We start from the raw sequence: 27,024 nt of genomic DNA, 5'->3' as shown, positions 1-27,024 counted from the left end.
TAAAGAAGACTGTGCGGGCGATCCACAGCTCCGGTCTTGGTGAGTGAGCCTGCTTGGTGCTCAGCCTGGCCAGATTAGCCCCTTTCCCAGCTCCAGCCTGGGGCTAACTCTGAGCTCCCTTCCCTACCCCCACAGGCCATGTGGAGAATGAGGAGCAGTACCGAGAGGCTGTGGAGTCCTTAGGCAACAGCCACCTGTCCCAGAACAGCCATGAGCTGTCCACAGGCTTCCTGAACTTGGCTGTGTTCACCCGTGAGGTGGCCGCACTCTTCAAGAACCTGGTGAGGCCCCTGCTCCTTCCTCAACTAGCCCTCAGCCTAGGCTTAGGGTAAATCTAGTGGTCTTATCACCTGACCGGGAAAGGGTCAGTTTCCTCCCTTTTCCTAGTTTGCCCTTGACCTCTGACGCATGACCTGAGGTCCCTTTCTAGCTCTGACCCACCTTTCAAATTCTCTTCCTTTCTCTGACTGCTTGCCCAACTCTTCTGTCTCTGTTCTTTCTCTTCATCCAGGAGCGAAGGGGGGTCTTACTGTAGGGGAGAGCCCCATGTGAGGGAGGGTCCCCTGGAGGAACTTTGGGAGAAGGGAGGGACAGACTCGGGGGTTCCTGCCTTTGTAGCAGCACTGCTGCCACTGCCACTGCCTTTCCTCACTCCCTCATCTTCCGCTTTCCCAATGACATCTGCTTTGTCCTCATATCCCAGAACCTGCCCTCGCCTCCAACAGCCTATCAGCCACCACACACAGACAAGTAGCCTCAGGTTTCTTCCTGATGGCCTCCTTGGTGATTGCCTCCTCCTCGGCCGTCAAGTCCTAACATTGAGGTCACCCCATCATACCAGCTTTTTCTCCACATGGGCATAGCTCTCAGCACTTCACATGTGTTAGTGCATTCAATCCTGGTGCACTGCTGTGTGGCATTGGTATTACTGTTGTCTCTGCTTTACAGGCTGGGAAATTAGGACAAAGAGGTTAAGCAGCTGTGTGAGGTTCTCCCACTGGGTTTGGACTCAAGGTCTGGCCCTGGAGTCTGAGCACAGCCTGGCTGTACTGCTCCCAGGAAAGCCTCCTCTTTCCCTCCAAACTCTGTGGCACTGGACTGACCCGCACGGCTCCAGCCCTGCCCAGTGTCCTCCCTGGCTGGCAGGGGCCACATCATCTCCATGAGGCAATGTGCTTAGTGGCAAAGTACCCAACCTCGGGCTGAGAATCTGCCTAGGAATCCCTGCCCTGTTGCTCGTTTGGTCAGGTCACTGAAGCTGCCTGGGCCACAAGTCTGTCATCTGTAAAACTAGGATGATAACAGTACCCACCCTCAGAGTGGCAGTGAGGATTAAGCAAGCTAAGTGCCCCCTCCAGTGTAAGTGCTCAGTAAATATTGAGATGGCTAATATTGCTGTCTGCTGTCATTATACCTCTCTGCATGCCTTGTACACTGTCCTGCTTGTAGAGGCCTTTAACATTGTTTGAGCTCAAATGAATTAGTGTCATTTAGGAGCTTTGGGAGAAGGGAGGGACAGACTTGGGGGTTCCTGACTTTGTAGCAGCACCACTGCCACGACCTCTGCTCATACCCTCTTTGTCTTCTGCCTCTCCTCTCTCTGTTTTCGTCAAACTAGTATTCCCTGAGAATCTACTCTCTGATGGGCATTGATTGTACCAGGGGCTGGTGACACAGAAAAGAGTCGGTCTCTGGGCCGGCCCGGTGGCGCACTGGATAGTGCGCCGCTTGGGAAGCGCGGCGGCGCTCCCGCCCAAGGGTTCGGATCCCACATGCAGACCGGTTCCCGCTCACTGGCTGAGCGAGGCGCGGGGGCAACACCGAGGGTTGCCATCCCATTGCCGGTCCCCGGTCTGGTGCGGGGGCGACACTGAGGGATGCGATCTGTTGCCGGACACGGAAAAAAGACAAAAGACAAAAAAAAAAAAAAAAAGAGTCGGTCTCTGGGCCGGCCCGGTGGCGCACTGGATAGTGCGCCGCTGGGGAAGCGCGGCGGCGCTCCCGCCCAAGGGTTCGGATCCCACATGCAGACCGGTTCCCGCTCACTGGCTGAGCGAGGCGCGGGGGCAACACCGAGGGTTGCCATCCCATTGCCGGTCCCCGGTCTGGTGCGGGGGCGACACTGAGGGATGCGATCTGTTGCCGGACACGGAAAAAAGACAAAAGACAAAAAAAAAAAAAAAAAAAAAAAAAAAAAAAAAAAAAAAAAAAGAGTCGGTCTCTGCCTCAGAGAGCCACAGTCTAACAGGGAGACAAGAACTGAGGTGTGGGGCAACGTCAGGCAATACCAGCAGCATGGCACAAACTTGAGGACCCAGCAGGTGTGGGGGTCAGGGTCTATTGCTGCCATGGTTCAGAAAAGGGAAGGTCAGCATAGGTGGGGGGGCAGAAGTGGTCAGGAGAGGCTTTCTGGAGAATGGGACACCCAAGCTACCTTGAAAGGTTGAGGGCTGGCCCGTGGCTCACTCGGGAGAGTGTGGTGCTGATAACACCAAGGCCATGGGTTCGGATTCCATATATGGATGGCCGGTTAGATCACTGGGTGAGTGCGGTGCTGACAACACCAAGTCAAGGGTTAAGATCTCCTTACCGGTCATCTTTTATTTAAAAAAAAGAAAAAGAAAGAAAGGTGGGTTGAAATATTACACAGGCCTTTTGGGGTTGTGAAATGACAAGAAACCCAACTCAAACTAGGTTAAATTTTTAAAAAGAAATTCATTGTCCCCAGTGATGGGGAAGCTGGCTATAGGCTCCTTCCTTTTGTTTTAAATGGTTTTCCTCTGTCTCTGCTTAGTTAACAAGACAGCCCAGCAGGCCCAGATGCACATCTTACCAGAAGAAAGACACAGTTTTCTTCTCACACTTAGGCAGAAAAGTTCCAGGGAGGATCCTGATGGGTTGACTTGGGTCATGTGCCCATTCCTGATTCATTACTCTAGCCTGGGGATGGGGTGCTGTGGTCAGATCTGACTCCTGTGTTGGCCCCATCTGACCACAGAGAAGGGGTTCCCCACAGGAAAGGGGGCTTTGTTACCATTAGAAGGCAAGAGGAGGAGCTACCCAGACCAAAACAACAGATGTGCACTACAGATGGACTTGAGAGTCAGAGAGGGGAAGAGAGGGGCTTCTGGCAGAGAACAAGGGTGAGACTAACTGAGGGGTGCTCCTGGAGCAGTGAGGCGATGAGGCTGGAGTGGACTCCGAACCCCCTATACTCCCCCCCTGTGATCCCCCCTCCCCTTCCATCTCTTTCTCTCCCCTGCTTCCTTTACCCCCTTCGTTCTCCTTTGCCTCATGCTGCTTCACTGTACCCTGAGCCCCTTGGGGCTAGACAGGCAGTCACCCAAGACATGGATGGGGGTCTCTGTTTTTTTCCAGGTTCAGAATCTGAACAACATTGTCTCTTTCCCCCTGGACAGTCTGATGAAGGGGCAGCTGAGGGACGGGCGACAGGTGAGTTTTCATGTGGGAGTGGTGGTGGAATAGAGTGAGAAAGGGGTGGGCAGGAGACCAGAGGGGAGGTGGGCTGGGCTGAAGGCAGAGGCGAAGTGAGGGGGCTGTCCTGGTGGGAGTGCTAACCCCACACTGCTGCCCTTGGGAGGACTGGAACACCTGGCTCTGTGGTCAGTCTAGGACAGCTGATCTGCTATCTGCCAGGTCCCTTATGTGAAATATCTGGTGTAAATCTTATAGTGACCGCAGGAGGTAGGTTCTGTAGATACTCTCATTGCCATTTGCAGTTGAGGAGTGAGGCTCAGGGAGTTAAGCAAGCTGCTTATGGTCTACATGGCTAGGAAGTAGAGGAGCCAGTGTGGGAGTCCAGGGATCCTGAATCCCATACTTGAGCTGTTTTCTCTGTGCCTAGCAGCCCCTGGCTGGATGCAGAGTAGAGCTCAAAGAAGGTGACAGAATAATCTCCCTGGGCAGTCTGCCCCAGAAGGCCAGGGGAGGAGCCGTTCTCCCCCAGAGAGTTCCCTCCCTGCCCTAGGCTGCACACCAGCCTGGGAACCACCCAAACCAGACAGGCAGCTTTTTTACCTTGGAAGTCAGGGCTGTTCAGAAGGGTGTGAACAGCCCAGCTGGATGGGGCCCAGGCAAGCCAGGCCAGGGGTCAGCCAGGTCACACTGGCTTGCTGTGTGTCCTGGGGTAGACTTCTCAGCCTCTCTGTGCATATGTTTCTTTACTTATACCCTTCCTGGTAAGAGGATAATTTGGTACCAGTCAGGAGAAAACAGTGGGATAAAGTTAGGGGGGGAATTTGACCTTCATCCTCACATCCTCATCCTCATGGCTGATCTCCATCTTCTGAGAGAGAGGACTCAGGGCAGAGCCCTAAGGTCTCCCTATACCCCAGGCCAGGACTCACCAAACTTGACTGATTCTTGGCTGTTATGGGGAGAATAAGGTCAGATGGGAGAAGGGGTTCAGCCTTGAGAAAGAGGGTTGGTTGGGTCTATTTGGGGGGCAGGTTTGCAGTCAGGGCTCAGCGGGCAGTGGTGGTTGGGGAATGGATCTGAGCAGCATAGGAGAGCATGTGAGTGGGGTTGAGCAGGGTCCCCCTAAAGGTAGCAAAGTGTACTGTTAATTCCAGAGCTCAGGCTTCCCTTTGGGCAAATTGTTCTTTTTTAAACCACAGGATTCCAAAAAACAGCTGGAGAAGGCATGGAAGGACTATGAAGCCAAAATGTGAGTGGTCACAGCCAGGGTGGTTTGTCCAGGAGAGCAGTGTTTGCTGCTGGGACTTGTCACCTAGAAGTGCATGGCATCCCTCTCTCTAGGGGTATTTACAGGAGGTGGTTTACCCAGGCCTGACCAGATTCTGCAGGCTGGGCCTCAAGAACACCAAAGGGGAGCAATTGTGAGGGGATCTCAGGATGCTGCTCTCAGAGACTGGGCAGGGATGGAAAGGAGCCATCATTTACTGAACACCTCCAAGTCCTTTAATCCTTACAGTCGCCCAGCACTGTGAGGGAGGTATTAGTATCACAATTACCAGAGGAGGAATTGAGGCTCAGAGAGGTTATGTCACTTGCCCAAGGCCACACAGCTAGGCAGAGTCAGAACTAGGGTTCATGCTCTTTGCCCCTCCTTCCTCAATGCAGGTGGTATCTATAAACATTTAGTGGACATAGAGGAGGAAAGGGAGTTGATAATCATACCCAGGATTCCTGTGCGTATCACTGGATACTACACATTTCTCACCAGCTACTGGGACCTCATGGGGACAGAAGGAGGCTCAGGCACCCAGTGACCAACTCTTCCTGAGCAGAGGCTCCTCAGACCCTGCCTTCTGAGGACTCTGTACAGGTCCCAGTGCTCTGCCAGTGTCCAGCCAGGCCCCTACCTCAGAGTGTCATTTGCTCTTCTTTATAAAATTTTGTTTTGTCTTGCATTTTGCCAAAGAAATGCATGTTCGTTATGAATAATTTAGAAAATATGGAAAAGTAAAAGAACAAAAAATTTCAGTCATCCTTAGGAGAGGATTAGGGTCATGTGTAGGGGGGTACCTAATACTTCTCTGTTGTTTGAATTTTTTTTTTTACAAGGTATGGGTAGTACTGTAATTTTATCATTTAAAAAGAAAGGTGGGGCTGGCCTGTTAGCTCAGTTGGTCAGAGCACAACCTTGTAACACCAGTGTCACAGGTTCAGATCCTTGTACCAGCCAGCTGCCAAAAAAAAAAAAAGGAAGTTGGAGCTACCAAAAAAATAGCAGAAAAATCCTTAAATTCCAAACCTGAAAGTATTCATATTTTCCATTTATTTTTCTATATATAAAGAAATATCTTTACAAAACTGAGATCATAATAATCATACTGTGTTGTAATCTGTTTTTTCCATTAAAAAATACATTATGACCATCTTCCTACATCATTACATATTCTTATACAACATCCCTTAAATGGGTGTACACAGTGCCAACATATATATAATCCATAATGTATTTAATCCACCCCTTTCATTGGGGAAGCACCCTTGGAACTAAATATTTGCTCCCACCTGTAATTATTTCTGTAGGATCAATTCCAAGAAATAGATCCTGGAGCTTTTATTGTTGCTCCAGCTCCCAGAGCCATGGGTACCTCCCCAAGTCTGAAGGAAGGCCATGCCTTCTCCCTCCACCAGCATCTCCCATCCCGGCTATGGACGTAGATTCTGTGATGAAGCCTGTGGATGCAGCATAACAATCCCCATGGGGCCTCAACCTTGCCTCCGATGGGGCGTGTCTATCTGCTCTCATTAGAGGCCCAGGGGCGGGTGGTGGAGCCACAGGCTATCCTTGTCTTTATGATTTGCTGTGGGGCCACATGGCCCTCTTCTTTCTGAGTTACTTTGATTAAGCCTTAGCGTTCAGGGTATCATCTACCAATGGAAAGAATAAGCCATACCCTACTGACCTTTCCCAAAGCAGGTCTGTTTTATTAGATTTCTGTATTGAGCTTTCCTATAAGATTTCATTTAAAGAAATGTCTTCTTTTAGTTGATGGGGAAAGGGACTTGGCTAAGGTTATTCAGCGAGGTATTGACAAGACCTAAACTAGAACCCAGAGTTTCTGAGTCGGGTGCTCTTTCTGCCATGTTACGTGGTCTCCTGGCTCCTACCATGGAGCTACATAGTTTGAGCTACATGTCCTGGCACAGGTGACTGTGTACATTCCTTTTCATGAGGGCTGCAGGTATGGCGTGATATTAGTGAGCCATAAGCTGCTGTGTAATCCCACCTCATCTTTACCAAACCAGTCTGGGAAGCAGCTGGAAGGCCCAGGGCCCTGATAGCATCTGTTGAATATTACTTAGAGCCTCAGCCCTGGCTGTTCATAGGAAGAGGCTTCCCTCTCCACATGGGGCTGCTGAGAAAGGCATCTCAGACCCTGTGCAGGGGCCAAGTTTTCTAGGCTGTTCCATATACAGGTCTGTGTCCTCATCTGTAAAACAGGGCCAGTGATACCCTGCAGGGTCCACATGGAGATGAAATAAGCACAGTGCATACAAAGTGCCTGGCACTTCAGTTTGACCAGTATTAGCTATCTCCCTGAACCAAAACTGGGACCAGCATGAGGAAGGGACTGAGAGGCACAATCCAAGATGTCTGCTCCTAGCATTTTCCCTGACCCGCTTGTGATCTTGAGCAAGTCATTTTCCCTTCTCTGAGTCTCAGCTTCATCATCTGTAAAATGGTCCCTGACTTTTTTTTTTTTTTTTTTTTGTCTTTTTCGTGACTGGTAAGGGAATCGCAACCCTTGGCTTGGTGTCGCCCGCACCGCACTCAGCCAGTGAGCGCACCGGCCATTCCTATATAGGATCCGAACCCGCAGCGGGAGCGTCGCTGCGCTCCCAGCGCTGCACTCTCCCAAGTGCGCCACGGGGCCGGCCCCTTGACTCTTATCTCTCAGAAAAGACACAGTGTGACTGTCACCAGCTATTGAGAACCAGGCAGGGAAGGGAGATGGAACAAATCTGAGCCACATTGTTGGTTACCAGTGCTGTCTCCAAGGCTCTAGCATGACACAGACCTGGGTTCAATTCCTGCCTCCATCACTTAACAGCTGTGTGACTTGGACAAGTGACTTATTGTCTCAGCCTCAGGCTCCTCGTCTGTAAAATGGGGTAATGATTCCTGCCTCATGGGGTTATCAGTTTAGTATGTGAAGGGCCTAGCAGCATGCCTGGCACAAAATTAACCATTAAAAATAATAATAATAGGGCCGGCCCGGTGGCAATGACGTTTTCCTTACATTACTTACAAAGCATCCCAAGAAGAATGAAGTGCAAAGAGTTTAAAGAAGATATTCAATATTGGATTTGCATCAAATTTTCAAATAAAATATCTTCAAATATGTAAATGAATCTTGAGATGTCCTCTGTGAACGTAACTTTTTTTACACCAGTATATTAGGTTTCCTGCTTGAGAGATGGCCGAGCATGCTCTCTGGCCAGGAACTTTTCCCCAGTCGGCTCTTTGCGCTCGAAAGTGATTGTGGCAGGTGGTAGCAAATAAGGCACGCCAGAGCAGCTGCTGCAGAGACCCCTCTAGTGGCAGGTGGCAAGTCTACAGCGCAAAGTTGCCATGACAGAGGGTGCCAAAATTATGTTCCAATACAATTTCAACTGCTGTTCATTTTCAAATGGTTATGAAAAAATGATTTTGTAGGGCCGGCCCGGTGGCGCACTGCTACAGTGCACCGCTTGGGAGTGCTGTGGCGCTCCCGCCGAGGGTTCGGATCCCACATACAGACCGGCCGCTCACTGGCTGAGCGAGGTGCGGGGCAACACCGAGGGTTGCGATCCCGTTGCCGGTCCCAGTCCGGTATGGGCACGACACTGAGGGTTGCGATCCGTTGCTGGTCACGAAAAAAGACAAAAAGGAAAAAAAAAATAATAATAATAATAATAGCAGTTAATACTCATTTACAGCATCCTTTGTGCCAGGCACTGGGATAAACTCTTTACATTATCAGATTTAGTCCACCTGGTAAGGAAAGGTGCTATTATTATCCTCAATTTATGAGGAAAAACACATCACCACAATCCCTGCCTAAGTGGATCCCACTGGTTTTGTAAGGCACAAGAGAGAATAAAGAATTAAAATACAATAAATAATTAAGATACAAAGTGACAGTGCCATAACGATACTATCAGCACAAGGGTGGCAGAAAAAGCAGGTAGTTTTGTTTAGAAGGAGGGAAGGGTAGTTGAAAAAGGCATCTTGGGAGAGGTGGCACTTAGCCTTGGCTTAAGGTTCAAGGTTGGCAGGTGCTTGATTTGTTTTGAGTCCTTTCCTTCCCATCCCCCTCCTCACTGCACCAAGAGTACCTGATCTTCATCTGTGTGTGCTGTAGTCCCTTCTGCAGTTATCTCTTTTCTTAGTAACTGGCATTTAAGTACTTTTCACCCACTATGTAATTTCATTCCTTCTTCTGCAACTCAAAGAAAATAAAAATATTCTTAACATTCGAAATGTTTTAAAAACGTTGGTAATCCTTTGAGAACAGAAAGGAAATGGGAGTTTTTATTTTCGGGGAGTGGGGGAAGTACTCTCCAGATATTGGTTTGAGGTGTGTCAGGTCATCTCAGGATGACTGTCAGACTTTGTAGGGCAAATCTCTGTGAATTATCATAGCTGAGGCCAAGGGACAGAGCTACGTAATTGACAAAGCCATGCAGAGTACTTCACAGTTTATCTTTACCCTGAACTAAGTAGCTCCATCTTTAATCTCTACTCACGTGAAGAACTAAAAGAAAGCAAAAAATAAGGATGTACCCTATGCTAAATTAATTATCTAAATGAATCACCAAAAGTTATTACTATAGAGCTGGCCGGTTAGCTCAGTTGGTTAGAGTGCAGTATTGTAACACCAAGATCAAGAGTTTGGATCCCTATAACAGTCAGCTGCCAGCCGCCCAAAAAAAAAAAAAAAAAAGGTTATTACCAGAATGTCATCATCACCATCATTAGCATCATCATCACCATCATTATCATCATCATAATCCTGTCATTTGTTAAGGGCTTACCATACACCAGGAATTGTCCTCAGTATTTCCTATGTATTTTAAAATCCAAGGACTATGTATCATTCTTATTCTCGTTTTCAAAATGTGGAAACAAGTTTAGAAAGATTTGTAAAGGTTAAGTGAAGGAACTGCCATTTAAATCCAGATCTACATTTCCAACCACTGTACTATATTGCAGCTTGCCTTTTGTGCATTTACTCTGGAGCAGACGTCCTTCCATGTCAGTACACATAGATCTTTTCCATCCTTTTTAATAGCTGCATAGTTTTCTTATACATGCATTTATCTAACCAATTCCTATTGATAGACATTTAGCATATTTTTCATCTTTCACTATTGAAAGATATGGTAACAAGGTACACCAGGAGATCCCCCTGCAGCCGATCTGTCCACTCAGTCTCCCACCCTCCTTAGCAAGCTGCCAGGCATGTTGTTGCTAACACACTCTAGGCCTTTGCCTCCCCTCTCTGTTGCTCATCCTCAGATCCCTCAAAAAAGCATCTGCTCTGACCCCCAGGCCCGGTTCACAGGGTCAGTCTCCGTCCCAGCTCCACCACCTTTAAACAAACACACAGTTGGAGTCTCAAAAAACTTCTGGGAAAACTTTTAAAAAGTTTAAAAAGTTTGCAGAGCCTTGCTCTAGAGCAAAGTCTGGTTGTCACACCTAGGGGAATGCTACTGGCAGCTTGTGGATAAAGGTCAGGGATGCTGCCAAACATACAAACCACAGGGTACCTTCCCACAACAAAGAATTATCTGGAAAAAATATCAGTAGTTCCAAGGTTGAGAAGCTGCTCTACTGGTCTCCAGGGACAGATTCTGTATATAAAAACATGGGATACATGGTCTTACCTCAGTAAGGCCCAGAACTTCAGAGCCAGAAGAGACCTAAAAATTTATTGTAGGCCATTGCTTCTTCAGTTCACAGATGGGAAAACTGAGGCCTTGAAGGGCCTATAATAACAGCTATTGTGTTTTCTGTGTGCTAAGTCTTTTTTATTCCATGACTCATCTGGAGAAAAGTAAGCCTCCCCATATTACAGATGAGGAGACTGAGGTGGTGCAGAGAGGGGAAGTCATGCAGCTAATAAGCAGCAGAGCCTGTATCAATCCCACTCTACCTTTGTCTTACTGCTCAGGGCTGGCACCTACTTGGGAGCAGAACTGTTAAGCAAGACATCTCCTTTATTTTATTTTATTTTTTTAAAAAGATGACTGGAAAGGGGATCTTAACCCTTGACTTGGTGTTGTCAGCACCACGCTCTCTCAAGTGAGCCATGGACTGGCCCTAAGACATCTCCTTTATATGGCATTCGTGGTCACATGCGCCCAGCCTGAGTTGTGGAAATACTCTCTTGGCTGTGAGTGGGTGGTCTGATGGGTGTGGGATCTCCAGGAAACAATTTACACACAGATCCACCCATCCCCAAAGAGAGAAAACAGCCAGTCTTTGAGATCCATAGGGGGAAGGCCAAGGTTATTCTTAGCTACAGAGATGGGAAGCGCTCTCTGTCTCCACTTAAAAAGAACAGAACAAAGGTTTTCTAAGCTTCAAATGGGAAGCTTAGAAGAATGAAGGCGCTTTGTGGTCTTGTAACCCATGGTCCTAATTCCCTTCTTGGCAAATCAGAACTGGTCACCCCAAATCCCACCTGGTCTTATCTAAACCCATCATGCCCTGCATAAAAACCTTCAAATCTTTCCCACTGGTCTTGGGGGAAAGACCAAGGAGTTTAGCATAGTCTGAATTAGGCCCTGCATGATCTGGCCCCTCTTCAGGTCAGCTGGCACCACCTGCCTCTCTCTCTCTGCATGTGGCTCTGATCCCTCCTGCCTCTGGGCTCACCTGGTCCGATCCTCATGCTCAGTCCTTGCTTTCTCCAAGTTAACTTCTCAGGCTTCAGATTCCAGCTCAGACATTATTTCCTGAGCAGCCGCATCTAGGTTGGACCCCCCATTTTACTCTCCCATAGCTCTCTGCATGGCTGTGGCTTACTTCATGTCTTTCTCCCCCATGACCCTGTGGGTTCCTTGAATCTGCCTTGTTCACCATTGTACCTGCCCCACCACACAGCTGGCACACAGCAGGGCCTTGTGCACTGCATGGCCCCCTCACCCATGTGTCCATGCCAGAGAGGAGGATGTAGGGACTGTCGAGAGTTGTTCAGGCCTCTCTTTCCTTGGAGTCTAGGGCCAGGCTGGAGAAGGAGCGAGATCGGGCCAGGGTGCCAGGAGGGAGCCCTGGGGAGGTGACCCAGGACACGCAGAGAGAGCGGCGTGTCTTCCAGCTACACATGTGTGAGGTATGGGGTACTCTGGGGTGCACATGGGAGTGGGATGTGTCTTCCTCTCTGCCTCTCCTGAACACCTGGGGGCCCAGTCACAGGCTCAGGTCCTGGCCAGATGGCCCTGTGGGATGTCACCAAGGCTGAATCATGGCCAAGAGGATCAGCCTGGGATGGGGACTGCAGCCCCTTGTCCCCAGGATCCAGCTTCAGCTCACATCATACCTCTTCCTCCCCTCCCCCTAGTACCTGCTCAAAGCTGGGGAGAGCCAGATGAAGCAAGGTCCTGACTTCCTTCAGAGCCTCATCAAGTTCTTCCACGCCCAGCACAAGTAGGTATCTTCCCATGTCCTTGCCCCAGTCCTTCAGGTAATGGAACAAGGTCCCTCTCCAGGGTCAGGCAGACCCTCTAGATCTCTTTGAATGTCTGGACCTTGTTGGAAATGCTTTTCACAGCTCCTCTTTATTGAGTGCTCACCATGTGTCAGGCACTAAGTACTTTACACATTTGACCTACCTTCAGTACCTCTGGGAGCATGTACTGCTATTGTCCCCATTTTACAAATGAGAAAACTGAGGCTCATTTACCATGATCACTCAGCTAGTAAGTGAGAGGGATTTAAACCCAGAGACTCTTGACTGTGGAGTGCCTGCTCTTTGCCATCAGATTATACTGCCCCTAGGTGGCCTACGATCCTTAGAGCACCTTCTTCCATACTTCTGGCTTCATCTGTCATTTCATCTTTCTTTGGATCCTTGTTTGGCCTCTGGCACCTCTTAGCTTTTTCCAAGATGGCTGGAAGGCTGCTCAGAGCCTGTCCCCCTTCATCGAGAAGCTGGCAGCCTCAGTACATGCAGTAAGTTGGGCCTCATCCTTGGGCATGTGGTCAAGCCCCCTTTCCCTCTGGGAAAATCTGTGGGTGTGGAAGAGCTGGCCCCTTCCCATAGAGTGAGGCTATTGCCCTTCTGCTCTGGGTTTGGGATCTGTGTCTGGCAAATCTGCTGGCTGGTGATGGGGTCCTATCCTTTGTCACCGTAGCTGCGTCAAGCCCAGGAGGAGGAGCTACAGAAGCTAACCCAGCTCCGGGACTCCCTCCGAGTGACTCTGCAGCTTGACAGCAGAGAGGTCAGCCCCTGAATCATCCCAAAAGGAATGCCTCCCCCACAGCCTGCCATGGAGGGAGGGAAAGAAGGAAGACCCCACAGGGTCCCCTTGAGAAGTCTCCCTGAGTGAGGGCCAGCCCGGTGGTGCACTGCTACAGTGCGCCGCTTGGGAGCGCGGTGGCGCTCCCACCGAGGGTTCGGATCCCACATACAGACTGGTTCCCACTCACTGGCTGAGCGAGGTGCGGGCGTGACGCCGAGGGTTGCAATCCCGTTGCTGGTCCCGGTCCGGTACGGGCGCGACACTGAGGGTTGCGATCCGTTGCCGGACATGAAAAAAGACAAAAAGGAAAAAAAAAAAAGAAGAAGTCTCCCTGAGTGAGCCCCGAGCAGAATGGGCTCTTCCCATCCAGACACCCTGAGGTCTCCTTTGCATGTCTGTGGGACAGGAGCACTTGAGCAGGAAGAACTCAGGAGGTGGCTACAGCATCCATCAACACCAAGGCAACAAGCAGTTTGGGACTGAGAAGGTGGGCTTTCTGTACAAGAAAAGTGATGGGTAAGTGACTCAGGTTAAGTGACTTGCCCAAAATCACACAGCTAGTAAATGACATGGTTGGGGAAGCTGCCTAAAGCGACTGTTCTTATCACTTATACAGACCCTGAGGGTTCTGAACCTTCTACCCTGGCAATGCAAAAATCATCAAATCTTGGGTTGTCCAGGACACCTGAGCATGTGAACTTCTGCTAGAGGTCACTGGTTGTTCTTAAAGAAGAATAGCAGCAGCTAACACTTACTGAGCATTTACTCTGCCCTCAGAATTCTTGACCTTTACAATATACTGAGTATGCCTAGAAATGAAAGTATTAACTGTGCCTTGATCCCTGGAGTAAAAAAAAAAAAAAAAAAACTGTGAAATTCAAAAGTCCTTATGGGATATAGTCATGTTTCTACTTACTGATCAGATTTTATCAGAGAAGAATAACTTTGAACAAGAAGCCAATGAATATTTAACTCTTATGGGATAAGAGTCAGGTAGCTTTGGATCATGGATTTACAAATTTTATTTTTGGGATCTCAGTACTGATCTTGCTTAGTTTAACCATAATTCATCTGTTGTGGTCAAGGTCCTGTTCCTCCTCTCAGTCTAGGAGCTCCCTAAGGTTATGAGCTGTGTCTCCTATCTCAGGCTAGAAGGTCTCAGAGGGCCAAAGTCACATCGTCCCCTTAGAATAAGGATTCCCAGAGAGTGGGTCTATGTTTCTCCATCAGACTGGGAGCTTCCTGAGGACAGGACTGTGTCTCCTCCATCAGACGGGAGCCCCAGAGAGTAAGGGTGTAGGAGTCAGGGAAGGGAAGAGGTAAAGAGATGTGGCTAGAAGTAATCCAGGTGGGGCCAGGACTGTTTTCTGATACAGGGGAATTAGGTGTGAGCCTTGGATCACTGTCTTTCTATCCCTCTGGGCCTTAGAATTCGAAGAGTCTGGCAGAAAAGGAAGTGTGGGGTCAAGTACGGCTGCCTGACCATCTCACACAGCATGGTGAGGCCTGGAGGCGGTGGGGTCTCAGGGCACTGTGGGTCTTCTCCCCTGGTGTTCTGAGCAGACAGATGTCAAGCCTTCCCTCCAAAACTGGCCCCCAAACTTGGATCCAGGGAGCTGGAGACCCCTTGGGGGAGGAAGGAAGGGATCCAAAGCCCCCAACCTAGTCTCTGTCTATACCTGTGTCTTTGAGTTGCTGGGAGAGGGAAAACATAAACTGGAACGGGATTATTACACCCGCTTAACAGGTTGGGAAACCAAGGCTTAAAGAGTTTGGGAGGCCCAGAGGGTAACATGTACATTCTCCACCCCCAAATTGCTATAGATAAACCGGCCCCCAGTCAAGCTGACGCTACTGACGTGCCAAGTGAGGCCAAACCCTGAGGAGAAAAAGTGCTTCGACCTGGTGACCCGTGAGTCCCTGCCCCCTTCTCCTACAACTGACTTGCCAGCCCCTGGGAGGCTTTAATTAGGGCTTTATGCCCAATTCTACACAGGTCATCAAATAGCTGCTACTGCAGGCATAAGACTCCTTAGGCCCTGGACATTCTTTTTAGAGACTTCACACCACATCACATTAAATATTAAAATGCGCATTAAACATTAAAATTTTTTAAATGTGATTATTTATGTAAAACATATTTGAATGAATTTGGGTAATCTGGCTTTTGAAATGATTATTTCTTTAAATTTTTCGCTTTCACCCTTTGGAGCCTTTAGTGCCAGGCTTTATGTGAGGGCAGGCCTGGAGAGAAAGACCTAGATCTCATCTTAGGGGAGCTCTCTAGCAGGGGCATAAGGTGGGGACCCAGGATTGTAAGATGAGGGGGCATGTCCAGAGGATAGAGGTGCAGATATAGCCCCATGGAAGATTAGAGAGAGGCAAGGCCTTCCCTGCTGTGGGGAATCAGGAAAGGCTGCTTGGAGGAAAGAGCACTTGAGTTTAGCCTTGAAGGACACAGAATGTAGAGTTTGGGAAGGGACATTTCAGGAGACAGGATTGGCATGGAAGTGGGAGAGAGTGTCTGGTCAGCTCAGCCATAGTGGAGAGTTCATATAGGAGTGGTGGGAGATGAGGACTGGGAATGGCTCTTAAAGGTTCAGGCCTTATTTTCTGGCAATAGGGAGCCCTGGGGGGGTCTTGAAGCAGGGGCATGGTGTGATTAGAGCAGAGCCTTAGGCACAACAGCTGAGTAGCTGGTGCAGGCTGGGGCAAGGGGAGAGAAGGGAAGCAGGGGACCAGACAGGAGCTTGACTGGTGGCAGTTGGTTTGGAGGATATGCTGCCTCTGAGTTGAGTGGGGTTCTGTGCCCTGGGAGACCTCCCTGAGCCTGGAATGAGGGCTTCACATGGAGGGAGCCTTGTTGGGATCCTACTCTGCAGGTGACTTCTGAGAAACTGTCCTGCTGCTAGCCACTGTCATCACCCTCCCCATTCCTAGCTTGGGAGGGTCTGACCCCACAGGGACAAAAGCTCCATCTGGACCCAGCAGTTTGGGAGTAGAGGGTTCCAGGATTTCTGTGGGTCAGATGTCCCATTCTCTCCCCAATAGACAACCGGACGTACCATTTCCAGGCAGAGGACGAACATGAATGTGAGGCGTGAGTGCCTTGTCAGCCGCCCTTGTGGGTGGGGACAGGGGAGCTTTATCTCTTCCCAGCCTCTCATCCCCACCCCACCCCACACACTCTCGGCAGGTGGGTGTCAGTGCTGCAGAACAGCAAGGACGAAGCCTTGAGCAGCGCCTTCCTCGGGGAGCCCAGAGGCAGTCTAGGGTCCTGGGGGGGCACTGGGCTGGATGGGGAGCCCCAGGACCTCACGAAGCTGCTCATCGCCGAGGTGAAGAGCAGGCCCGGGAACGGCCAGTGCTGCGATTGCGGAGCTGCAGGTTGGGCTGGTGAGCCAGGGCGGGAGGGGGGTGGAAAGGGAGGGGAGGGGTCACAACTCCAAGCAGAAGCTGCTCTCCTCTGCAGACCCCACGTGGCTCAGCACCAATCTGGGCGTGCTCACCTGCATCCAGTGCTCTGGTGTCCACCGTGAGCTGGGCGTGCGCTTCTCTCGCATGCAGTCCCTCACCTTAGACCTGCTGGGCCCCTCCGAGTTGTTGGTGAGGGCAGGGGCGAGGCCAGAGGGACAGCTGGGGGTGTGGTTTGATCATGCTTGGGGCTTGGGCCGACTGGATCAGCCCAAACTTGTAGGGTCGTTGGGGGTGGGGTTGGGCCAAGGTGGGCTGGATCCTGATGAGCCAGAAAGAGGGTGGTCAGGGATGGGGCCTCTGAAAGCTCAGCCCTCCAGGGAGCGCTGTCCTAACCACCTGGTCTTCCCCCCCACTTTCCCTCAACCCCAGCTGGCCTTAAACATCGGAAACACGTGCTTCAATGAGGTGATGGAGGCCCAGCTACCCTCACATGGTGGCCCTAAACCCTCAGCTGAGAGTGACATGTAAGGAGATTCACCAATGGAAGGGTGTTCTGGCTGGGAGATTCTGCCTCCCGGGAGCCCAGGGTCTAGAAGGATCTTGGATCAGGAGTCTGGGGAGAGGGGAGTCTCGGATCTGGTAGTCTCCAGGATGTGATTCTGGGGAAAAGGAGACCTGTATTTCCTGTTGTATGGTTCCAGGGGTCAGCTGAGTGTAAATGGTCTTTGCTCTGAGATCCCATGGTTGCTTTTGGTAGGAGCACCCGCAGGGACTACATTGTGGCCAAGTATGTGGAACACAGGTTTGCCCGCCAGTCCCCATCTGATCCTCAGAGACTCAGGACAGCCATTTGCAACAGGGACTTCCTGTCAGTACTGGAGGCCTTTGCTAGTGGGCAGGACTTCGGACAGCCTCTGCCAGGGCCTGATGGGCAGGTAAGAATCCCCTCCAAAGACCACTTATAATCCACCTGCACTCACATACTCCCCAGTTCTCCTCCAGGATTAGCTGTGACTCCCATCTGCCCACCTCTGGCATTCACTCAAATCTTGGCCCTCAGAGAGGTAAATGGGGAAGTAGCCCAGCTCCAGTCAAGCAGGCCTGGGCGGGAATCCTGGCTGTGTCTTTTCCTAGCTGTGTGATCAAGGCAGGTTACTTAACTTCTCTGAGCCTCATTTCCTCATCTGTAAAATGGGTTAATAACAGCACCCACAGGGTTGAAGTAAGAACTAATTAATGTATGTAAAGGGCCTAGTGCATAGTGGGTGTACAATAAATGTGAATTTCTTTTTTTTTTTTTTTTTTTAATTGAATAGCCTTGGAAATGGCTACAAGTAGGTCTGATTAGAGCAGGGAAAGCCATCTCGTTGGCTATTCCCGTAACAAACATCATGTGAGCAGGGAGAAAGGATATGGATATCAGAGATATTTGAAAGAGTAAATGGACAGGAGTTGCATACTGATTGGACATCTGAAATTGGTTGTCTTTGAGCTATTTGATATCATGGTGGGCTGTCCAGTGGGCAGCAAGAGTGCAGCATTTGGGTTAGGTAAGAATTTGGTACAGCCTATACATGAGTGCTAGCAGAAAGCATGAGGTTGTTGAGGTCTCAGGGGCAGTGGGAGCAGAGAGAGGAGCCCAGGGCCAAGAACCAGGTTCGAGAAATGCTTTCTGTTGAGGACAGAGGAGGAAGAACCATTGAAGGAAACAATGAGAGAATGGGCCTTCGCCTTCCTCCCAACCATGAGGTTCCATCCGTTCAGTCTTATCTCTCAGGGGTTCTGGCAGCTTCATATCAGGTGCTGGGGCAGCAAAAGTTCAAAAGGGTAACGTTGGGTTAGGGGCAGGTGACCTGGGGGGAAACTCAGAGGTGTGGTGGATGTGTATTCAGGCACCTGGAGAGCTTGCCTTGCACTTGGCTGTCAAAGTTGCCAACCAGACCTCCCTGCCCCTGGTGGATTTCATCATCCAGAATGGGTAAGAACCTCCCTGCCCATCTGTCCACCTCCTCACACCCTCCCTTCTTTCCTTCCTCTTCTTCCACTCTCCTCCCTCCTTTTCGCTCCCTCTTTTTACCCCTGACTCTGACCCCCTCACGTGGCTGTTTCTCTTCCTTTCTTCTGGACCCCCCACTGTCACCTACAGGGGTCACCTGGATGCCAGGGCTGCAGATGGGAACACTGCTTTGCACTATACCACCCTCTACAACCAACCTGACTGCCTCAAGCTGCTACTGAAGGGGAGAGCTTTGGTTGGCACAGGTGGGGCTCCAACACCTCCATCAGACTCCCATTCCCAACTGCCCCTCCTGTGGGACTTCCTGCCTTTTTCTCAGACAAAAAGCACTGATAACAAGTGTGGACTTTGCAGACTTGGGTTGTAGACTTAGCTTGCTTCTGATCACTTTTGTGACCTTGGGGGTTTGTCATTCATCTCTTGAACCTCAGCTTCCTCATCTGTGAAATGGGAATAATACCACTGACCTAGTGGGCCTGCTGAAAGGATAGAATAATGTTTCTGAAAGTACCTAGCCAAATAAATATTAGATGAATAATCTGAATGATAGAGATTATAATAGCCACCATTTATTGTTTAACATGTGTCCAGTAACATGCCAAGTGCTTTACACACAATAATTAGTTTGATCCTCCCAACAACCTTGTCAGGTAGTTACAAGTATCATATTCATTTTATAGATGAGACAATTAAGGCCCAGAGAGGTTAAGTAACTTGCCCAAGGTCACAAAGCCAAGAAGTGGTAAAACCAGGATTCAAACCCAGACATTCTGATTCCAGAGGCCAATCCTAATCTCTAAGCTGTAATGTCTCTGACCCTGACCATGACCCCTGACTTTACTCCCTCACAGTGAACGAGGCAGGAGAGACAGCTCTGGACATAGCCAGGAAGCAGCAGCACAAGGAGTGTGAGGAGCTGGTGAGGAAGAGGAGTCCCCTGATCCTTTCTCTCTCCCTGCTGAGCCCCTGACCCTCTGAACTGCCAAGCCTTTGTTTTTGGCAGCTGGAGCAGGCCCAGGCTGGGACCCTTGCCTTCCCTCTGCACGTGGACTACCCCTGGGGAATTTCCACAGAGCCTGGTTCTGACAGTGAGGAGGATGAGGAAGAGAAGGTGGGTCCTAGCCCCTGCCCCTCAGGCTTCTAGATGGCAAGAGGAAAGAGACATATGGGACCTGGTGTGGGTAGGGGGAGGGCTGAACTGGAGGAACGAGGCTGTTCTCCTTTCCACACTTTTGTCTCAGCAGCGCTGCCCTCTGAAGCCCCCAGCCCAGGCCCGGTGGGCCGGTGGGAGGCTGGACATCAGCAACAAGACCTATGAGACTATCGCCTGCCTGGGACCAGCCACCCCTCAGAGCCAGAATGAGGACTGTCCCCCACCTTTGCCAGTGAAAAACTCTTTTCGGACCGTGGTCCATGGGCGTGCGGGACATGCCAGTGGAGGTACGGTTGGCTGCCCAGAGAGATGCTCATCATAGCATTTATTGATGGCCTATTTTATGCTCGGACAGTCACCTCTCAGGCAGGGTTATCATCTTCCCTTTACAGGTAAAGGGACAGAGATGTTAAGTAACATGCCCAAGATCCCACAGCTAATAAATCTCCGTGTGGGATTCAAACCCAGGTCTGTCTTATTCCAAATTCGTCAGTGCTTCACCTAAATAAACAGAGAGAGGAGTTTATTGAGTATCTACCGTATCTTCAGTCCTTTGAAGGCTACTAAGACATAGTCTAGTGGGGGAGATAAAAACTGGAATGCAATTCGTTATAATACAAGGCACAGTGTGATATAGAATGCAAATCCCAAAAGGACAGGGACTTCAAGTGTTTTGTTGGCTACTATTTTTCCAGCAACTAGCACAGAACTTGGCTGTTTTCAAGAACTATTTGTTGAATGAATGAACAAGCTTATTCTGGAAGGTTAGGGGAGGGAGGGACCATGTTCTGTTGGGAATGGGAGGTGGTTTAGGAAGGCTTCCTGGTGGGGGTAGAATCTGAGCTGAGCCTGAGGAATGGACAGGAGAGTCCAGACTGAGGAGAGGGTGTGCACAGAAGCAAAAAAATGTCCACATGGCCCTGGCTGTTGTGCGTGAATGCTCCAGCTGAAGGAGAATGCTGGGGGGCCTTGGGGAGTGGGCAGTTGGGAGGGAACCATAATAGATCCTAGAGGTCTAAGACTGCTTTAAAATTGAGCACAGGGCTGGCTGGTTAGTTCAGTTGGTTAGAGTGCAGCCTTGTAACACCAAGGTCAAGAGTTCAGACCCCCATACCCGCCAGCCACCAAAAAAATAAATGAATGAAATAAAATTAAGCAGAGTAAGTGATAAAGACAGGCTTTATCAATTCTGATTCCAGATTGTTCTGAAGTCCCCAGCCTGAGTCTGGAGCCCCCTGAGGCTTCTGAGAGCCTGAGCAGTCCAGCTTCCTACTCCTCCAGCCTCACAAGTCCTGTGGAACCTGGGAGTCCCAGCCAAGCCCTGCCCAACTCTGAGGAGGGCCTTCGGGAACCCCTAGGCACTTCCCGACCCAGCCTGACATCTGGGACCACCCCTGCAGAGTTCTATCCCCCTGTTAGGTTCAGGTTGGTGAGGGCCCAGCTGTGCAACCTGGACAAGTCTCCTGACCTCTCTTAGTATCCATTTATTTCCCCACCTCTAAATAATACCCGCCTAAAGACTGGGCTGTGTTCTAGCCCTGGAGCCCATGCCTTCTGCAGAAATGCTGGACCTTGGGGGAAGGGTGATTGGACCCTTTCCCCCTTCACACACCTGCTCCCAAGTCCAGCCTGGAGAGCTGGGGAGGAGCCGGGAACCCTGGCTGTTGAAGCTGGAGTAGAAAAGATTTAGCGCCACCTCACCTGTGTGGCTTATTCCTTCCTCCAACCCAGGATCCAGTTTTCTCCCTTCCTTGCAAACCCTTTCAGTCTGGGGTTTGGGGAGAAGAAGACTTGGGAATATCCCCAGAGCCCTCTGGAGATCAGTTCCAGGCATCTTGGGCCTGTGATAGACCCAGGGGCCTTGTTGACTGTCTACCCACCATCCTAAGCCCCCATCCCCGTTCTATTCCTGAGCCCATTCTCCCCACTCTGAGGGGCTCTCTGGACACCAGGGTCACGTTGGCCTTTCCTTGCCTTCCAGCTCTGAGAGCACTCGCTCCTATCGGCGGGGTGGCCGGAGCCTAGAAGACGGTCTCTCAGCCAGGCAGCCTGTGCCCAGAAGGAACATGCCGGTAGGAGCTCCAGGATTGTGGTTTGAGGGGTGGTAGCAGGGCGTCTGGGAGGCAGAGTCAGTCAAGAGTAGGCCATGGGGTGGGAGAACTCTCTCCATGATCGGGGTACATATGTGCCCAGGCAGCCACGGTTTGGCCAGTCCCTGTCCTGGTGCTCCTCTTTCCCATTTTAGCCCAGGGCTGGGTGAAGCTAAGTAGAGCCCAGGCCTTGAGGGAGGCAGAGGTGACAAGGCCCAAGCTCTGGCTGCTGCCCAGGAGAGGATGAGCAGAGCTGTGTCAGCCAGGCCAGTCACTCAGAAGAGGCAGGATTAGGGTGGCTGTGGACCAGCCCTTGGTTTCCCTAACTTTCCCCTTGTACAGGAGTCTTCTGGAATCTGAGGGTACTTCCAGATGCCAGGCATAGAGGGATGTGACAGGGACAGGGCAAGAGCTGTTATTCTTAATCCAGCTTCTCCCTACTGATCACACAGTCTCTAACAATTAGATATCTTTTGTTGAACCCGGGAGTGGGCAAAGATCAGAGCCAGCTGTGTTGGGAAGGAAGCCTCCTTTATCTCTTGTTTCCTATAGATTCCTCAGGGATGGCATTGTTTGTGCTGTGAGTGGGGGATGGCAGGGGCAGGAACTGGGTCTCTCTGGGGAATTGTCATCTTCAGTCCATCAAAGTCAGGCACGAGATACAAATCTGTATCTACATCCAGGTTCCACTATTGCCCTGAAAATCCTTCTCCTAGCAGCGGGCTGGCCCGGTGGTGCACTGCTACAGTGTGCCGCTTGGGAGCGTGGTGGCGCTCCCGCCGAGGGTTCGGATCCCACATACAGACCGGTTCCTGCTCACTGGCTGAGCGAGGTGTGGGAGCAACACCGAGGGTTGTGATCCCATTGCTGGTCCCGGTCCGGTACGGGCGCCACACTGAGGGTTGCGATCCGTTGCCAGACACGAAAAAAGACAAAAAGGAAAAAAAAAAAAATCCTTCTCCTGGTCTTCAGTTAATGCCTGTTGTGGCATGTATAATAGTAAAAGCTCAGGCTTTAGAGTGAGGACACTTTGGGCAAGTGGCTTTACTTCTTCATGCCTCAGTTTTATCATCCATAAAATGGGAATAATTTAATCTGCCCATAATAGGACAGTTGTGAAACTGAGTGAGATAAACACCTGATTCGTAGTAGGTGCTTAGAAAATGTCACTTTCATCCTTCTCTCTCCAGGCTGGCTTCACTGAAGGAGATGGCTCAAGGGCTGGGGTTCTCCCAGCAAGTTCAGTACAACTTTTGCAAGACTAGCTCCTTGCTGACCCCTGCATGCCCCATGCTGGACCCCAGTGTTCAGAGCTGAGACCTGAGCCCATAAGACTGGGGAGCTGAGGCGTTCATTCTCTTGGGTCTTGCTCTCTCTGTCCCTTGTGCCTCTGTGGCTGGCCTTCTTCCTGCCATGGGCCATGCCCCTACCAAGGACAATGGGCCCTTCCATATTAGGGCCGATGGCAGTTCTTTCCCCTCTATCTAATTACCTCCCATGGGCAAGGAAGCCCCTGTGGCTGGAGCTGAGCACTCCTGAGCTAGCTGCAGCTGCAGAACTCTCAGTCCCTCATCAGACCAGGACTGTGTTTCTCCCATCAGTCTGGAGGCTCTACAGGGCTCACCAGCCTTCCATCATCATTCTCCACATCTAAATCAGGGACTCTGCCAGACTAGGGACTGTCTTCTCAGCCATTTATTAGTCCAGTATTCTTTTATTGAATTCCAACTCTATGTCCAGGCCTGTATTAGGCATTGTGGATGCCACATAAGACAAGGACTCTACAGCTGTGGTCCCTTGCTGGAAAGCTGGTGGCAAGGGTTGGGCTTGGGAATGAGCCAGGCCATATTCCAGAGGATAGTTGTGGGCTCAGGGGCAGGAGCAACAATCAGCTGTTTATACCTGTATGACCACTGAAGTTGTCTACAGCCCATATCCATTCTGGTTGGTCAGTATCCATGCTGTACTGACTATTAAATAAATATTCTGAATGTCACTCCTTTTGAGGGACAGCACAGCCTTCCCTGGGATCTCTCCTAATTTCCCCGGCCAGGAAGTAGAGGAGGACTCACACACACATTTGCCTACTCTTCTGATTTAGCAGGAAGGAAAGGAATGATCTGGGATGATTGATCCCCGCTTCTCTCCTCCTTTTCTTGGTCAACTCAGGAGGCTTCCAGCCTCAGGGGAGTGAAGGGCAAAAATGAGAAAGGAGAGTGATAGAAATGGGAGGACAGAGACTTCAGGGTTCTCCTTCCCAGGCTAGAAATTGCACCATTGCTCAGCCTGATTAGAAAACAGATGCACCTAAGCCATCATCAGCCACTAACATCTCGATTTTGTGGTTGCTGGGTCCTGGGCCCTGCTAGGGATGGGGAGACCAGAGAGTGCCAAAGGCCAGTGCAACGGTCTGGCCTGGGCGGCTGGGCTGTTTACCTGGAGACCCGACTGTTTTTTGGTCCTACAGGAACATGGTTGGCTTTTTAGCCCCCAGTGTCGGTTTTGTTCATCTCAGACTTATTTCACTCATCTCTAATAAAGGATTTTTGGGGTAAATTCCAGTGGTTTCATTTATGTGATCTGAAGATAGGGAAGGGAAAAGAATCTTGGGGCTTAAAATTCTTTCTCTGGACCTGACAAGGGAGCCAGCTTGGTGTGGAGCAACCAGGGTGTTTTCGCCCCAGGGGACATTTGACAAAGCTGAGACAGTTTTGATTATTCACAACTAAAGGTTGCTACTGGCATCTAGTGGACAAAAGTCAGGGATGCTGCTACACATCCTACAGTACACAAATCAGCCACCACAATGAATTATCCTGTCCAAAATGTCAATAGTGCTAAGGCTAAGAAACCCTGGTGTGAGGCCGGCCCGTGGCTCACTCGGGAGAGTGCGGTGCTGATAACACCAAGGCCACGGGTTCGGATCCCACATAGGGATGGCCGGTTTGCTCACTGGCTGAGCGTGGTGCTGACAACACCAAGCCAAGGGTTGAGATCCCCTTACCGGTCATCTTTAAAAAAAAAAAAACAAAAAACCCTGGTGTGGAGGAAAGAACACCGGACTAGGAGTCTGGAGATGTGAAGTTTCGGCTCTGCCATAGTCCCTATCCCAGTCCCTATTGATTACCCCGAGACAAAGACTTGGGAGGAAAGTAGTTTGTAAGGTGACCCCAGGAAGCATAGTGAGGAGGTAGAGAAGTGAAAAAGAGGAGGTCAAAAAGCCATAAAGGATTCGTTAATGCGAGGTTACCACTGTGGGCAACAAAGGCTTAGTCTTGTTCAGGACATTTGAGAGATGGTATTGATTAGAATGTGCCTTCAAGTTGTTCCATCGAGAGTAAAAAAATGTATTTACCACAAACTCTGGTCCCATTGGTGGGGGGGCAGTCCTTTCTGGGGGTATCAATTCGCTGCCTGCCCCAAAGCTCTTAGAGTGATGTGGGAAGCTGACAGAGGCATGTCCGTGAATTGTCTGCAGGTGGACAGGTAGGTGGAATGATATGGGGGGTACCAGTAGGATCTGATATAGTCCAGTGTTGCAACCCTGAGTATCATCCTCTTTGGGCCCCAGTCTTCCCATCTGTACAATAAAGGGGTTGGACTCGATGTTTTCTTAGGGTCCTTCAAGACCTGATGATGTAGGAGTTTTGGCTTTTTTTGACATCACAAAGCTTAGGATGCGGACTGGATGGAAGTTTGAGGAAAACCAAATCTTTTTTTTTTTTTTTTTTTTTTTTTTTTAAAGAAAGTAGTCCTAAGTAACCACAGGCAGCTGTCCTTCAACCCAGAGGGGCTTGGTTGGTGGTTGGCCAAGAGGCCTTCCAGAATCCCAAACCAATAAAGTGTAACCTCCTAGATGTGTCCTACAACTCTGTGTGGTCAGGTCCCACCCACCGCTTCTCACCTCTGTGCTGTGGCCACACTGATTTTTTGGTTCCTCCAACACTGACATGCCAAGCACCCTCCCATCCCTAAAGTTTGTACATTCAGAACTCCAGGAAGACTGTTTCGTTCCTCTCTGGATGCTCAGGGCTAGAACTGCCTGGCACATAGTAGGTGCTCAATAAATGTATGTTGAATAAATGAATGCTTCCTCCTCTCTGTATTAGTTCATTTCTGTGGCTTATAACAGAATACCTGAAACTGGGTAATTTACACATGAATGAAATTTATTTTTTACAGTTTCAGAGGCTGAGAAGTCCAAAGTCCAGGGGACACATCTGGTGAGGGCCTTCTGTGTGGGAAATCTCTACAGCCACACAGGGTATCACATGTTGAGAATGAGCTGAGCAAGAGAGAACTAAACTTCTCACTTGATCTCCTTATAAAGCCATCAGAACCACTCCCATGACCACCCATTACTCCGTGAATGGATCAATCCATTCGTCAGGGCACAGTCCTCTCAGTCACCTCTTAAAAGACCCCATTTTTCAATTACCATAATAGGATTTCCCACCCTCTTAACTCTTACAATGGAGGTCGTCTCCAATGCATGAACTTTTGGGGGACACATTTGACCCATAGCACTCTCACATAAACACTTGCTTTGTTTTCCCCCAACTCTCACTCTGCACTGTAGCCCAGTTTGGACCTCATTACATCAGTGAAGATGATACCCTAACTGGTACAGAGCCCCTCAAATGTGTCTTTAAGGTGTCCTCCACTTCTTACTGACCCTCACCCCAGCTGTGATAAATACAGTCATTGATCATACCCGTATTTGCTTAAGGTTTCTCTTGCCCATAGACTTGAGTCTCAAGCTTGCTGGGACTGAGTCTGTCTTGCTCATTGCTTGGACACTCAATGCATATTTGTTGAATGAATGTGGACCATTTTTCTTGAGTCCCCGCTCCCCTCACAGGTAGATCATTTTCTGTCCATTAAACTCACTCCTGGGCCGGCCTGTGGCTCACTCAGGAGAGTGTGGTGCTGTTCACACCAAGGCCCCGGGTTCAGATCCCATATATGGATGGCCGGTTAGCTCACTGGGTGAGCGTGGTGCTGACAACACCAAGTCAAGGGTTAAGATCCCCTCCCCAGTCATCTTTAAAAAAAAAAAAAACCCCCCCCTTTTTTTTTTTTTTAATTTTTTTTTTTTTTTTTTTTTGGTGGCTGGGCAGCATGGGGATCCAAACCGTTGATCTTGGTGTTATAACACCTTAACACCCTGCTCTAACCAACTGAGCTAACTGGCCAGCTCTCCTTTTAAATCTTTAAACCTTTTATTTTTCTTTCCTTACTGAGGACAGTTTTTCAATTAATGAAGCATTAAACAAAACAAAACAACTACTGTGAAGGAAAAAGAACCTGCAAATAAATTAGGAATTGGCATGTTCAGGAGCTCAGGTTCCTAGAAATTTTATGATCCAAGTGGCTAAGGGTAGAGGCACTACTGTCTCCTA

General features: G+C 49.8%; 1 protein-coding gene across 1 annotated transcript; it reads left to right on the top strand.

Annotated features, from left to right (window-relative positions):
* The first annotated feature begins 209 nt into the window (after positions 1–209).
* Positions 210–24,178, top strand: ASAP3 (ArfGAP with SH3 domain, ankyrin repeat and PH domain 3). The gene is given in 23 exon segments (XM_008572893.1): positions 210–281; positions 3,379–3,453; positions 4,638–4,687; positions 11,705–11,816; positions 12,045–12,130; positions 12,580–12,655; positions 12,838–12,924; positions 13,352–13,461; positions 14,375–14,444; positions 14,770–14,857; positions 15,997–16,045; positions 16,142–16,332; positions 16,418–16,551; positions 16,792–16,886; positions 17,120–17,297; positions 18,255–18,340; positions 18,509–18,624; positions 19,231–19,298; positions 19,383–19,502; positions 19,504–19,819; positions 20,732–20,957; positions 21,514–21,604; positions 22,813–24,178. Coding segments are annotated over 22 exon segments (2,454 nt in total). The 5' UTR covers positions 210–281; positions 3,379–3,423; the 3' UTR covers positions 22,888–24,178.
* The last annotated feature ends 2,846 nt before the right edge of the window (positions 24,179–27,024 follow it).

Source organism: Galeopterus variegatus, unplaced genomic scaffold (assembly GCF_000696425.1).
Source record: "Galeopterus variegatus unplaced genomic scaffold, G_variegatus-3.0.2 Scaffold50, whole genome shotgun sequence".
Lineage (NCBI taxonomy): Eukaryota > Metazoa > Chordata > Mammalia > Dermoptera > Cynocephalidae > Galeopterus > Galeopterus variegatus.
The sequence above is the reverse complement of the archived record's forward strand: the minus strand, read 5'-3'. Positions and strand labels throughout refer to the sequence as shown.